The 13,525-nt window shown below is 42.0% G+C and overlaps 1 protein-coding gene across 5 annotated transcripts in view; it reads right to left on the reverse strand.

Moving 5' to 3' along the window:
- Positions 1–13,525, reverse strand: part of TSPAN4 (tetraspanin 4) — a 367,797-nt gene that overhangs the window by 68,650 nt on the left and 285,622 nt on the right. For all 5 annotated transcript variants that reach the window (XM_014957436.1, XM_014957439.1, XM_014957438.1 and 2 more), the window contains one exon: positions 9,177–9,368. In XM_014957436.1, coding sequence (XP_014812922.1) covers positions 9,177–9,239 — 63 coding nt within the window. In that variant the 5' untranslated portion in view covers positions 9,240–9,368. The remainder of the gene's footprint in view (positions 1–9,176; positions 9,369–13,525) is intronic.

Consider the following 13,525-nt stretch of genomic DNA (forward strand, 5'->3'; position numbering starts at 1 on the left):
GTCAGCTGGGACCTGTTTGCCAGGACTGATGGTAAATGATGTAGAGTGGCTCTGCAAGCACTTCTGCCAGCTCCCTCAGTACCCTCGGGTGGATCCCATCTGGGCCCATAGACTTGTGCCTAGGTGCTGGAGCAGGTCACTCACCTCTTCCCTTTGGATTACAGGGGCTTCATTCTGCTCCCTGCCCTTATCTGCAGGCCCAGGGGCATGGGTACTCAGGGAACACCCTACTCCATTACTGAAGACTGAGGCAAAAAAGGCCTTCAGTACCTCAGCCTTCTCCTCATCCTTTGTCACTACATTGCCTCCCATATCCAATAGTGGATGGAGGCTGTCCCGAGTCCTCCTCTTGCTGCTACTTTATTTATAGAATTTCTTTTTAACATCCAAGGCCAGGTTCAGTTCAAGCTGGGCTTTGGCCTTTCTAATCTTTTCCCTGCATAACTTTGCTACACCTTTACAATCTTCCTGAGTGGCCTGCCCTTTTTTCCAAAGGCCATAAACTCGCTTTTTTTCCCTGAGCTGTGACCCTATCTCTTTGTTTAGCCAGGCCAGTGTTTTCTCTCTACGGCTCGCTTTACTGCACACAGGGATGGCCTGCGCCTGCGCTTTTAAGACTTCCTCCTTGAAAAACGTCCAGCCTTCCTGGACTCCTTTTCCCTTCAGGGCTGCCACCCAAGGGACTCTGTCAAGCAGACTCTTAAAAAGACCAAAGTCTGCCCTCCGGGAGTCCATGATGGCAGTCCTGCTGGTCCCCCTTCTCACCTCCCTAAGAATCGAAAACTTTATCATTTCATGGAATGCTGAGACAAAAGGTGGGGTGAAGGTGGCTTTCTAAGTGATAAGGGATCTCAAACCTGTGTAGACTGTCAGAGAAGCTGATGCTGCTAATACACAGTTAACAACTACTAGTTAATAGATTAATCAACCAGGAGTTCGGGACTCAGAAACACTGATAGCCATTTAGACAAACAGATTAAGCTTTGATATAAACTTGTATAGTTCCACTGACTCCTGCACATGGCACTGTCACACTGTTTGACTGCCACAAAGCAGCACCTTGGCAAACAAGAAGGAATAGGGACATTAGGAAAAGGTTTGTCACTGTAAGGGTGGTTGATCACTGGAATAGGCTCCCGAGGGAACTGGTCACAGCATCAAGCCTGTCAGAATTTAAGGAGCATCTGGGCGACGCTCTTAATCATATGGCTTCATTTTAGGTAAATCTGCAAGGAGCAGGGAGTTGGACTCAATGACCCTCATGGGTCCCTTCCAACTTGAGATATTCTATGATTCAAAACATATCAAGCACTAGTGATACTGCATAAGTCTATATTAGAAAAATAAATACTACCCTATGAGGTAAGCCCTTCTGACACAGTAAGCCTAGGCTCAAGTTTAAAAACAAGGGGGAAGGAAAACAGCTTTATTGTTTACTCTCCTCTGTTCTCATGTTCTTTGATTAACTGCTGCCAGAGCTGAAGAAAAGAAGGGAGAAAGAAGAGGACTTGGACAGATCCCATCCACTCCTGAGTTTCAGTATCAGCCAAGCAGAAGGAGCTAAAAACTGAAAGGCAATGAGAAACAGATTCTTAATAACAAAGGAGAGGCAACAAAACTAGGAGAGTTTGGTGCTCAGTACTTACAGTCCAAACAGGCAGCAAGTCTGGGCTTTCATATGCATGACAGCACTACATGGAGAAGCGTTACACATGATGTATCACGTTCTCAGGCTGTGTATATGGTATCTTCCTGGTTGCTTCACTTGCTTGCTGATGTGGCTGCAGCCACAATTTCCCTGATTTCGCTACTCAGATTGCTAAAAGAACACAAGCGGATGTGCTAAACTGGAATGAGAATCTACTGTTTGGTCTGTAGCATTAAATTACTGAGATGAAGTCATTCACGGGCTATTTCTTTCCCATTTAGTTGCTTTGAAATATATTCCCCCTCACCAATGGAGTTTCAGCTGTCAGCTCTGATCGGATCCACCAGTACTATTGAAAACAGTAGGGTTTTTTTATTCTCCTTTTCTTCCCACTCATTAACTTTTTGCTCATTTTCTTTATTGCTATTTCACTTACAGATGAGCTGGCTGAAGTTCAGGAAACTCTCAACAGCACAGTACAAAACATCATTTACCCCTTGGACTATTCCATACATAAGAGCCTTTTGATGTCCAGATAGTCATTCAGACACATATACAGTATCAGCTCTTTCCATGACTGGTCCTGACCTAATATCAAGATTTAATTCTGATCTTATTCATTTCAGCAACTCTGATGAACTCCTCGCTTATTAACGCGAGGTTCTCATTTAAATGACCTGAACACGAAGATCTGTCTGTTAATAATTATTTTCTTTCCCCATCTAATTAATCATTGTTTCAGCTTTTCTACAGAAAAAAAAAAAAAAAAAAAAAAAAAAAAATCCTTAATCGTATGGAACATACCCAACCTTGGTGCTTTATAAGAAGGCAGCTGCTTTGGGTAACCAGAGAGGAGTCAGCATTTTGTATACTTCAAGCCCTCTCCTCCATGTATGGGCAATATGTGCTGAAGAATCACCTGTGTCAACTTAAGGCATTTTTAGGCCTTAAAGCCTACACAAGCAAGACTCATTCTCTACCTCTTTTGATTGGATTATTGGCGATTCTGCAAAAAAAAAAAAAAAAAAAAAAAAAAAAATCAGGCTTATTGACAAATCAGGGGAAACAGGGCGTATCTAAGCCATCTTCTAAATTATCTAATCCTTAATCGTATGGAACATACCCAACCTTGGTGCTTTATAAGAAGGCAGCTGCTTTGGGTAACCAGAGAGGAGTCAGCATTTTGTATACTTCAAGCCCTCTCCTCTTTCTAATATATTCCTGTATGGGCAATATGTGCTGAAGAATCACCTGTGTCAACTTAAGGCATTTTTAGGCCTTAAAGCCTACACAAGCAAGACTCATTCTCTACCTCTTTTGATTGGATTATTGGCGATTCTGCACATCCCAACCAGGAGCAGAAGACTGTGTTCTTTATGCCAAATCATTGGAGAAAAAGAAAAAAAGTGTCACAAAATAAAGAACTACCTATGGATCTTACTTCTTTCCAGGACATGGGTTATTAAGTTGCACATATCTGGAAACATAGTATCTAAACATGTGTGCTGTAACAACCAACAGACATAGAAATCCTACCTTCACAAAGGGCACCATTCTGGTCTTTACCTGACTATGATTTCCTGGACCAAAAATAAGATCCTATTTGCAAAAAATTTGCATTAGACCATGTTCACATGTCCTTTCTGGCAGCTTCTCTAAATGCCCTGTTCCCCATTTAACTGAAGGTAACGTTGCAATTAAGCTGATCGGCCCAGCTGGTACAGCCTGCAGTGGAGCTCATGGAAACCAGCTAATTGTGCCAATTAGACACTTTCAACAAGACAAAAATTGAAAACTAATTTTGCTTTGTGATATTTATTTATCATTTGGACATAATACACTTGATGAAGGAAATCAAATTTGTCATTACTATTAAGGAAACATGGACTAAATACTTCTTAAAGGTCACTGTAGCACACAGGACATGTAGACATATTCTGCAATAATCAAAGAAAGATGACAAAAGCATTCAGTTGAGATTTAGACATATTGGGTTTGCTTCACAGGTCTCCCACAATCTCCCAGTGCAACCTATGCAAGGAACTTAGTTTCACCATGCTGCAGCTCCCCATCTGTCTAATGAGGATAATTATACTTTCCATTTGTCTTATCTATTTAGATGGTAAGCTCTACTGGTCAGGGACCTCCTCTTGCCAAGAGTTTCATACAGAATGAACATCCGGATCTCATGGGCTGCCTGCAGGGGACACTAATAGAGATAATAAATAACTTAATCCATCATGATTGGATGTCTAGAGCTGAAATTTTTAACCTGGACTATCCATGGAATAATGACATTTTTCAGTGCGAGCATAGAGTGCAAACTCACAATATTGTGGAGTTTGGGATCCCGCTGAGCACACTGAAGGTTAGTACTAGGACAAAGCATATAGATTTGAGAAGCGCAAACTTCAGCTCACTCCAAGCTCAGTTGGGAGTGATTCCTTGGGAAGCTTACATGGAGGAGAAAGGGGCTAGCAGGTGCTGGGAGTTTTTCAAGAATGCTCTCCTGGAAGCACAAAAACAGTTCATCCCCTTTAAATGTAAGGGAAATAGGTGGAGCAAGAGACTCCCTCAGTTTAACAGCAAGCTTCTGAGTCTGCTCAAAAGCAAAAGAGAAGCATACCAGAGATGGAACAGCAAATGAACAGCTGTTGAGAACTACAAGGGCATTGCCAGAGTGTGCAGAGATGCAGTTAGAAAAGCAAAAGCTCAGCTCAAATTGAAAAGGGCCAGAGATGTCAAAAAGTACACCAAAAGGTTCTTCAGGTACCTAAACAACAAGCAGAAACAGAAGGAAAATATTGGCCTGCTGTTAAACCAGAGAGGTGAATTAGTCACCAACAAGGCTGAAAAGGCAGAGGTTCTCAACAACTTCTTCACCTCTTCACCTTCTTTACCAGCACTGTTGGGGCCTCAGGCCTTGAGAACAGCAATCCAGGTTGATGCAAACACAGTCCCACTGCCAGCGAAGAAAGCATGGGTATGCAAACTGTTACAGGAGCTTAAGCCATACAAATGGACAGGTTGTGATTTTATCCACCCAAAGGTGTTAAGAAAGCTGGCTGATGCTGTTGTGAGGCTGCTTTCCATAATCTTTGAGAAGTTGTGGAGATCAGGAGACATTTCTTCCATAGCTGGAAGAAAGCTAACATCCCCCCTATCTACAAGAAGGGCTTAAAGGAGGACCCAGGAAATTATAGGCCCATCAATTTTACTTCAATCCCTGGGAAAGTTATGGAATGAATCCTCCTGGGGGCTATCAGGAGTCAAATGAAGCACATGACTGTGAAAAGCCAGGGCAAATAATTTTTGAGAAACCCGATCACTTTCTACACAAACTAATCTACTCTACAGTTGATGTTGGGTGAGTGGTGGACATTGTCTACCTGGATTTCTCCAAGGCTTTCGACACAGTTTCCTACAGCCTTCTCCTACAGAAACTGATGTCTATAGACAAGTGGTCTGTGTCGGGGGTGGAGAACTGGCTGACAGGCCATGCTCAGAAGATGGTGGTAAATAGCTCCCTTTCAGACTGGCAACTTGTCAGAAGTGGGGTCCCCCAGGGATTGATACTGGGCCCAATGTTGTTTTCTATCTTCATAAATGATCTGGATCATGGGATCAAGCGTACCCTGATGAAGTTTGCTGATGACACCAAACTGAGTGAAGAAGCAGACACTTCAGAAGGGAGAGACACCCTGCAGGAAAACCTGGATAAGCTTGAAGAGTGGGCTAGCAAGAACCTTATGAAGTTCAACAAGGACAAGTGTAAAGTCTTGTACCTGGGAAAACATAATCCAGGAGTGCAGCACAGGCTGGGATCTACCCGGCTAGGGATGGGCTGGTGAGGGTCCAGGAAAGGACTGGAAAGACCGACGTATGTGGAAAGGCTGAGAGAACCAGGTTTGTTCAGCCTTGAGAAAAGAAGGCTTGGTGGGGAGACCTTATCGTCGTGTTCCAGTATTTAAAGGGTGGCTATAAAGAGGAGTCACATGGAAAAGATGAGGGATAATAGGTACAAGCTACTCCAGGGGAGATTTTGATAGGACACAAGAACAAAGTTTCTTACAATGAGAACAATAAGCATTTGGAAGTGGTAGATTCCCCAATATTGGACAATTTCAAGATTCAGCCAGACCATTTTGTACAGACCATGCTTTTGCCGAGAAAGGTTGGACCAGATGATCCTTCAGGTCCCTTTCAACCTAGTATTTTATGATTCTATGAAATATAGATGTCTTCTAAACATGTATGAAAGACAGAGAATTCAGGCAATTTACCTCCTCCAACATAGATCTTAAGCAATTAATTTAGAAGAAAATGTTTACACAGACACTTAAGGATCAGCTAGGTCAACATTCAGAGAAAAAAAGTACTTATCAGGAATAAATTTCTTCAGCATACAGCAATGGCATATGCACATGTACATACAGCATCTGCCTAAAGTCAGCACTACAATCAAGTCATCACAACTGATTGTGCTAGATTGGTACAGCAAGCTGGTGCCCCATCTTCTGCAAGGACCTGCCCTCAGCTGAAAAGCGTTGCAACGGGGTTAAGAGCACTCAAGCTAAACGTTTTGCTAAAATTCATCATCCATGAAGACAATGGCTAATAGCTCTGATGGACATTATACTATACACATTTGCAAAGAGGTAGAAAAACCAAATTCCTAATTTTGTTTTAAGATAGCCTATAGAGATTTGCAGTACAGCTAGATGATCCTGCAGTACAGGACCAAATACCTATTAAAAACCCCAATGAAAGTCAATAAACTAACTTAGACTTAAGTTAGACTCTTAGCTTATAAGCTCTGTCACCTGTTCAGGACGGTGACACAACCCATCAGAACAAAGCTGCCATTTTCTAATTACAGCTAAGCTTGTAGCAGAGAGACCTCTGTTATACCATCTTGAGCAACAAGAATAGCAGAAATGTCAAAGGAATCTTACTGAAGCAAGAAAACATTGTTTGCCTGCTTCACTCATCAATTTGCATCTACATTCAGATGCAAGATTATGTACACCAGGTTGTATACTTATTTCAAGAAATGCTAGTTGCTCTGATTTCCCTAGGGAAATCTAATGATGGAAAGTTTATCATCTTTCATGTTGTAGCTTGAACAAATAAGAATCACTGTAAATATCCATTCTTTGTTGACAGAGATCTTAGAATGACAGCTGCACAGCTCACCCCACCTGCATATTTTTGCAGAACACATAGGATGGTTGAGGTTTCTTTTTATATTTTTTTTTCCATGCTCTATTTTAGATTTTCGTATTATTCTCTTCCTCTGAGAAATAGGAATGGGCCTGTTTCTTAAGAGATTAGGCATTGTCCTGGCTATACATTGCCACTGAGTAAAGAATATCTGCCAGCTTGTAAATTGGTGGACTCCAGGTAAATCCCTTCAGGTCAGTAAAACAGTGAAGCTTTGGGCTATCTATACACTCTAATTAGAGAGTTAACGTGGATCATTTCTGATTGTTGCATGCAGCCATGCAAAAATATAATTTACAAATTAAACTTCAGTTCTGCTTTTGACCTCCTTTCTCCATCTGTCCTCTGCTACTTCGGCTGTCCTCTTTTCTTTCAAAAGTCATTGGCAAATGCCAGAGGTAAGCCATTATTATCATTTACACCTAACATCACAGCAGCCTAAGACCAAAGAGCTTACAGGTTTGCTCTGCCAACCCAATACAAATGTCATATGCAGAGAACACAAAGATACAGGATCAGAGTCTCATCTGCTGTGCAACCTAGTGTATGAAATATAAACAGATTGAAATGTCTCTTTGATACTGCTCATTTCTCATTGAGAAGTATCATTAAGCAGACTCCTTAGGAAATCTCATCCCTTATCACATCATTGAAAATTAGCACTATTCATAAGGCAAGACCATACACAAACATACTGCTGTGTCCAACACCACATAAAACTCTGTTTCTCGAACACAGGTAGGTTGAACTAGTAGTTCCTCCTGCCCTCCTCACTCCCAGTCCATTTTAAGATCCCAGTGGTGCTTCATGCCTCCTGTAACACTTCCAATATCTTCCTCCAAACCATCCATCCTAGTAACAGCAGCACATCCTCCCAACTACATCTTTCCCTAACTTGTAGCTGCCACATCCTTTCCTCTTCCTTCTGCTTTTAGGAAGCAGAACAAGAGGTGCTTGTGCTCCTGTTGCATGTCTTTCGAGTCCTTGCAGGTCTAAAGACTACCACCAATCTAGACTCGGCACCCTGTGGACTCCTCCTGCATTGGCACGGGAGCTGTAATCCAGTAATTAATCTGGCTGGCCAGACTTCCTCTACAAAGTGGGAATTTATAAGACTGTTAAAATTGTTGAAGACTTTCAGCCTCAGATTCTGACTTCAGCCTTCCCAATGTAAATTTCCACTCACAAAATTGCCTTAATTTCAATTCATGTTGTTCATTTTCGTTTCAAACCACCTATCTGCCACATAAACAACCCTTAGTAGCCTAGACTGATTAGTCCTGACTTTTACTGGTTAAAAAAATCAGCAAAACCGACTGTATAAGGTAGAGGTCTGGAAAGAGTCCTCTATTGAGGCCTGAAATCTCACAGACACTTAAAATTTTTTTACAGGATAAATTTTTCTTGGGGTCTGTGCTCTTGACTCTTTCTGTGGTTCCCAGGGGAGTAAAATGAATATGTGAAGCCCAGTGAGGAACGGTCTTTTACAAAGGAATCACCAGCTCACCAAACTAAACCCCAGCTTCACTTCGCTCTGAGGTTTGCTGAACCTCGGAGGACTTGAGCAGCAAGATCACCTCACTTCCTGATCTTCAGCTGAATGAGACCCAAAATACACACAAACACCAACTATAGCAGGCACTCACTACTTGCAAAGTCCAGCTTTGAGTGGCATCAAATTACATTTTGATAAAATACATTAGGAATGTTGCTCAAACCTCTGTTAAGTCATGCACAGCTGGCACGTTATCTATCTTTAATTTCACAACAGTCTCCTTGTACTGCCACCTTTGCACATCCCAGCCCTTTAAGAATTCATGATCGGCAAAACCAGCATTGGCAAATCTGAAGGACTTCATTTTCCATTTTAACCACAGTCAACCTCTTTTCAATGTTTCCTGCCTACATTGATCTTTCTGCCCAGGATTTCAGATCATCAGTGCTGCCAGGGTAGACATTTGGAGTATACAGCTACCGAAGCTGAGTAAGAAGTAATTCAAGGGTACACTGCAGAAGGTGTCATCACAAATCTCTCCCTCTTCTCTCAAGAGTTCAAGGAAACTCATACCACTGCTAACTCTTCCCTTCTTGCAGGTCTCATCCTCCAAGGAAAGGTTAAAAGCATGGTCAGGAATGATCTAGCAGCTCCTTAGACCTATCAAAGACTGATTTAAGTATGACTCACATCTCATCCATGTCAAGTGGGCAACTTCTGTTGAAATACAGGACATTGTAACATGCACTGGAATACCACCAGCACCTTAAGACAAGAAACACTGCAATGCCACAGCAGCTTAATACTCACACTCAGCAGGAGGCACTTGTTTTCTTTGATGGCGCCTATGCAGCCCACGAAGCCAATGATCATGATGAATGTCCCCGTGACGATCAGTATGTTGGCAGCTGACAGGGACGGGAAAGTAGGGGAGAGGGTGGCAAAGTTCCCTTGGGTAACAGCCAGCCAGATGCCTACGCCGAGGATTCCACAGCCTCCCAACTGGGAAAATAAAGAGAAACAGAAACTCAGTTATCATACCCAAGCAACCCCAGATATTAATGTGTAACAATATGGCAGCAGTAGAATGGCTCTGCTGGGGTAAACTCAGCAGTCACATCTAATAAGAAATGACCTCTCCCTATGGTACTTTACGTAGGGGAAAACAGGCAAGGGAGAAACAAAAAAAATTCTAGAGGGGGAACTCATCAGTAACATGTAACACTCAAGAAAAAGACCCAGATTTCCTAAATCCAAGACACAACTTCAGACAAGTCCCTTCCTCTCTAGTGAAAAAACTGACACTGAGTAAAACAGAAATTCCCAGAGATTTAGATATCAAAGAGACTGAAAAATCCATATTCTATTTAGGTACCTCAGACAGCTGCCCAGAACTGCTGAAGCACTTTTGATCCCCTGCTCTTTCCATCCCAATACACTGTCTCCCATTCCTGGCACATCCCATAAATAAATCTTGCCAGAGCATCCCCTGGTAGCACGTCTTACATCTCTTCTTATTTATTTCCTGTCCATGGTCTAACCTCCCTTGGAAGCAAGAGAACATTTAGTGTGTAAAGGGGCCACAGAAGAAGGGAGAATCCTCCTGTAACATTAAAAAAATCAAACAGATGTGTATTCCTAATGTGGCCACTGGTTTGGAAATTTAATCCTCAGTAGAGGACTTGTCTGGTTTAGGAAAATTTTGAAAGCGAGCGGTAGTACAGCCTCCCCAGGCACGTGAGCAAGTAGAAGGGAGGATGCCAGTGCAAGTAGCAAAACCATAAAATTTACAATTATTATATACACAAGGAACTTCTAAAAAATGCAAACATAAGCATGCTCCTTATAACCGTGAGAAAGCCTACAGAATTGTAACAACATGAGTAAAGCCAAGCAATTAAATAGAATTAAACCAAAGGGGATTTTGCATTATTATAAAGTCACACAGCAGAGTATCACTTAGGTTTCTTTCTTTCCTGCTCTCCCTTTTTATTGAGTTTTATAATTTTTATTGAGTTTTATAATTGCACTTTATTATCCAAATCAATTAAAGGCTAGGAAAGAAATTGTGTTTATAGAGTAGCAAGCCAAACATAGGAGCATATCAATTAAATGTCTGCATAAAGTGGATGAACGTAAGACAGCTCCTGAACCAGGGAAGGAAAAAGACAGAGCTAATCCTCAGAAATGAAACACAGAAGAGAAACACAAAAGCCAAAGCAATTTCTTAGTACTAATTGCTACGGTTGCCTCTGCATGCCGCTGAATTCCCCCTCAACAAGTGACAATAGAGGAGGCTGTGTCTCAAGGCAGGACTCCTCACCCCAGTTGCAAACCTGTCTATTTTGTCAGAACTAAGGAGCCAAACTATACCTCATTGTAACGTACCTCAGCTGCATCAACCTGTGTCTCCCCACTGAGAGCAGGCAGACTTTGGGACACAGGGACTCAAATAATTTCATTCAGCAACTTTTTCACATATAGGCATCCCATATCACCATATTCACCCTTTCAAAAAATACCTTCTACAAGCACGATGGAGGGACAGTCCATGCCCTGACCATATACACTGGAAATACCTCCCCTCTATGCCCACTTATGGACCATGTTCTTTAACACAGTCTAAAACGATTGAAGAATAACCATGGGAGAGAAAAGGGAAGAATACTTAACGAAGGTAACCCACAGAAAATCATTTAGGGTAACTGAGGGGATATAAACAAAAGCTACCAACATGGCCCAAGGGAAAAACCAGGGGGAAAAAACAAACAAAAAAAAGAAATAAATTTCCTATAAAAGGAATAGAAGTCCGAAGGTCTACTGGGCTATAGAACAGCATCAAAGGAGAGGTGGCAGACACCCAAGTTAAAACAGAATTGGTCAGAATAATGAAACAGGGTCAGGAATAGCAGTAACTGGTCAAGGAGTGGGATGGAAAGCATAGCTGTGCTTCTGACTTTGCAGCCTGGTGGGTGTTCTGCCTCAAACCCAGCCTCGGAGCTGCAGGTACAATGAGGCTACACAAATGGCCCAATTAAGCCTAACTAAGGCAGATGCCCAGGAGCAGCAGAGGCATCACCTTGCAATACATTTCGCTATTATCTTCAGTTCTTTGTTCTGAAGCAATTCAACAGCACCAATAAGAGGCAGCTTATTTCACCACCTTTCATGCTCTCCATGTTGCTACACTGCTCTGAGTGATATTTACACCTACAACCATTATGCGAGGTGGGTCTAGCTGAGGATGCTGCTGTGTTAAGTAAAGGCAAGACCTGCTTGCCTGCTCCTCCATCGCCCATTAAATTCTTTACGATGTACAATGCACAATGCTTGAGACATCATTGCCCTTCAGACATTTGATCCCAGCATTTTCTCCCTCCAAAGTCACTCTTTTCTGTAGAAACTGGGAACTCTCCAGTGACGCAAAACATCACATAACCAGGAGACAGTTCGTGCAAAACACTGCAACTATGGATGTACCCATTTAGATCAGGGCTCAATATTTCAGGTGAGCTGGTCAGCAGGAGTATATCTCACTATATTGCCCTGATCCAGAGATACTCTAATAGACACCAGGCTCTCCAGCAGCTCATTATCTTCCCATTTTTGAAAAGATAATGCACAGCTTTTCCTTAGGTGGATTAACGAAACCCTGAAATGCACCAAGGGATCCTCTGAGTATTAAATCATCTGGCTCAAACTAGATTTCATGAAATGCAGCTTAGGAAATGTCAGTACACACTACTGGGGGCTGCTCCACCTTAGTTCAGCCCTGTTCCTTTTCCCACACTAGAACATCCCCTCACAGTCCTTGAATAAAGTCACTACGCTGTCACACCAGGCCCTGGGAAACAGGCTGCCCTTAACTGTAGTCTAAACTGCTCTTTAAAGCTCCCTTTCCGCCAAGGAGTGAAGCACACCCATAAGTCTCTGTTCAATGACCATAATAACACTCAAGCACCTGGTTAAGGAAATGCTTACAGGAACCAAGACCCACCAAGACAGCCACAGGAGCCTTTCCAACAACAGCAGAATATTTTCTATTCCCAAACATTCAAAAAGCTCTCTTCCCACCTCACTCTGAACTGAACAACAGTTAATTTCTCAGTCTAGGATCAGAAGGATCATGTTTATTTATTCTGGATCTGAGTGAAGAGAAAACTGTTGTAGTTGGTCCTATGCTGCCTGCTTTGATTTCTTTGTCTTGGTATCCAAGGAGCTGTTAAGTTACAGATAATTTTACTTTCCTCCACTTTTTCTCTCCCTGACCCATACCCTGTTTATGCCAAACAGTCAAAAGAAGAGTGATGAGATGATAATTCCTGACAGCTTTCAGGGCTTGCCAAGATGTGAAATTAAACAAAACCAAAACCATTAACAGGGCTACTCTTGACAATTTGGGGCTTCTAAGCAAATAGTGTAGCTGTCATGGTTAAAAGAGAAAATGTTAAAACCAAAAGGTAGTGGTGAGTGCAGGGTGACATCTTAAAAAAAAACAGAACTAAAATCTCCCTCAAAGATGTCAGGCTACTGACAATGGCATTTTTAAAATTCCATTGTGAAATAGTTAACACATTATTTGCCAAATTGTTCATGATAATCCACTCCTTTGCAAGCAAGGGAGCTCATGGCAGAATCTGAAACAAAAATGCAGCTTCCTCTTTAACATTTTTTTTTTAGTAAATGTTGCATTTTTTGGTAAAATCTTTAATTCTAAGCCAAAACAGTGGGACACCAGGAGGGCATCATAGCTCTAGGACTTAGGAAATTTGAGTTAAGCATTTGTTCCAGGACAGACCTCAGTGTAAATCTGGAACAGGCTGTTTAGTATGTCCGTGCCTCAGTTGCAGAATCATGAATACAAAGACATGAGTAGTGGGTTCTTTGCAAACCCTAGACTTTGCAATTGGCTGTGGAAGGAGCAGTTTATTCTGCTCAAGACAAATTGCTCATAGACCCTTATACAGCCAAATCAAGCAGTAAAGCGGGTGGCTTACTCTAAAAGCATAGATTCAGACTGTCTCTCCTTCCCCAAGAGATACACAGACACATGTGCACTCCCTCTCTTGGCAGAAAAACTGCCTACAGAATTAGATCCTCCAAATTGTTCTAATGGGCTAGAAAATAAATTATTCAGACTTCAGTGCATACATTTAGAA

The sequence above is a fragment of the Calidris pugnax genome, unplaced genomic scaffold (genome assembly GCF_001431845.1).
Source record: "Calidris pugnax isolate Ruff unplaced genomic scaffold, ASM143184v1 scaffold211, whole genome shotgun sequence".
In the NCBI taxonomy this organism is placed as follows: domain Eukaryota; kingdom Metazoa; phylum Chordata; class Aves; order Charadriiformes; family Scolopacidae; genus Calidris; species Calidris pugnax.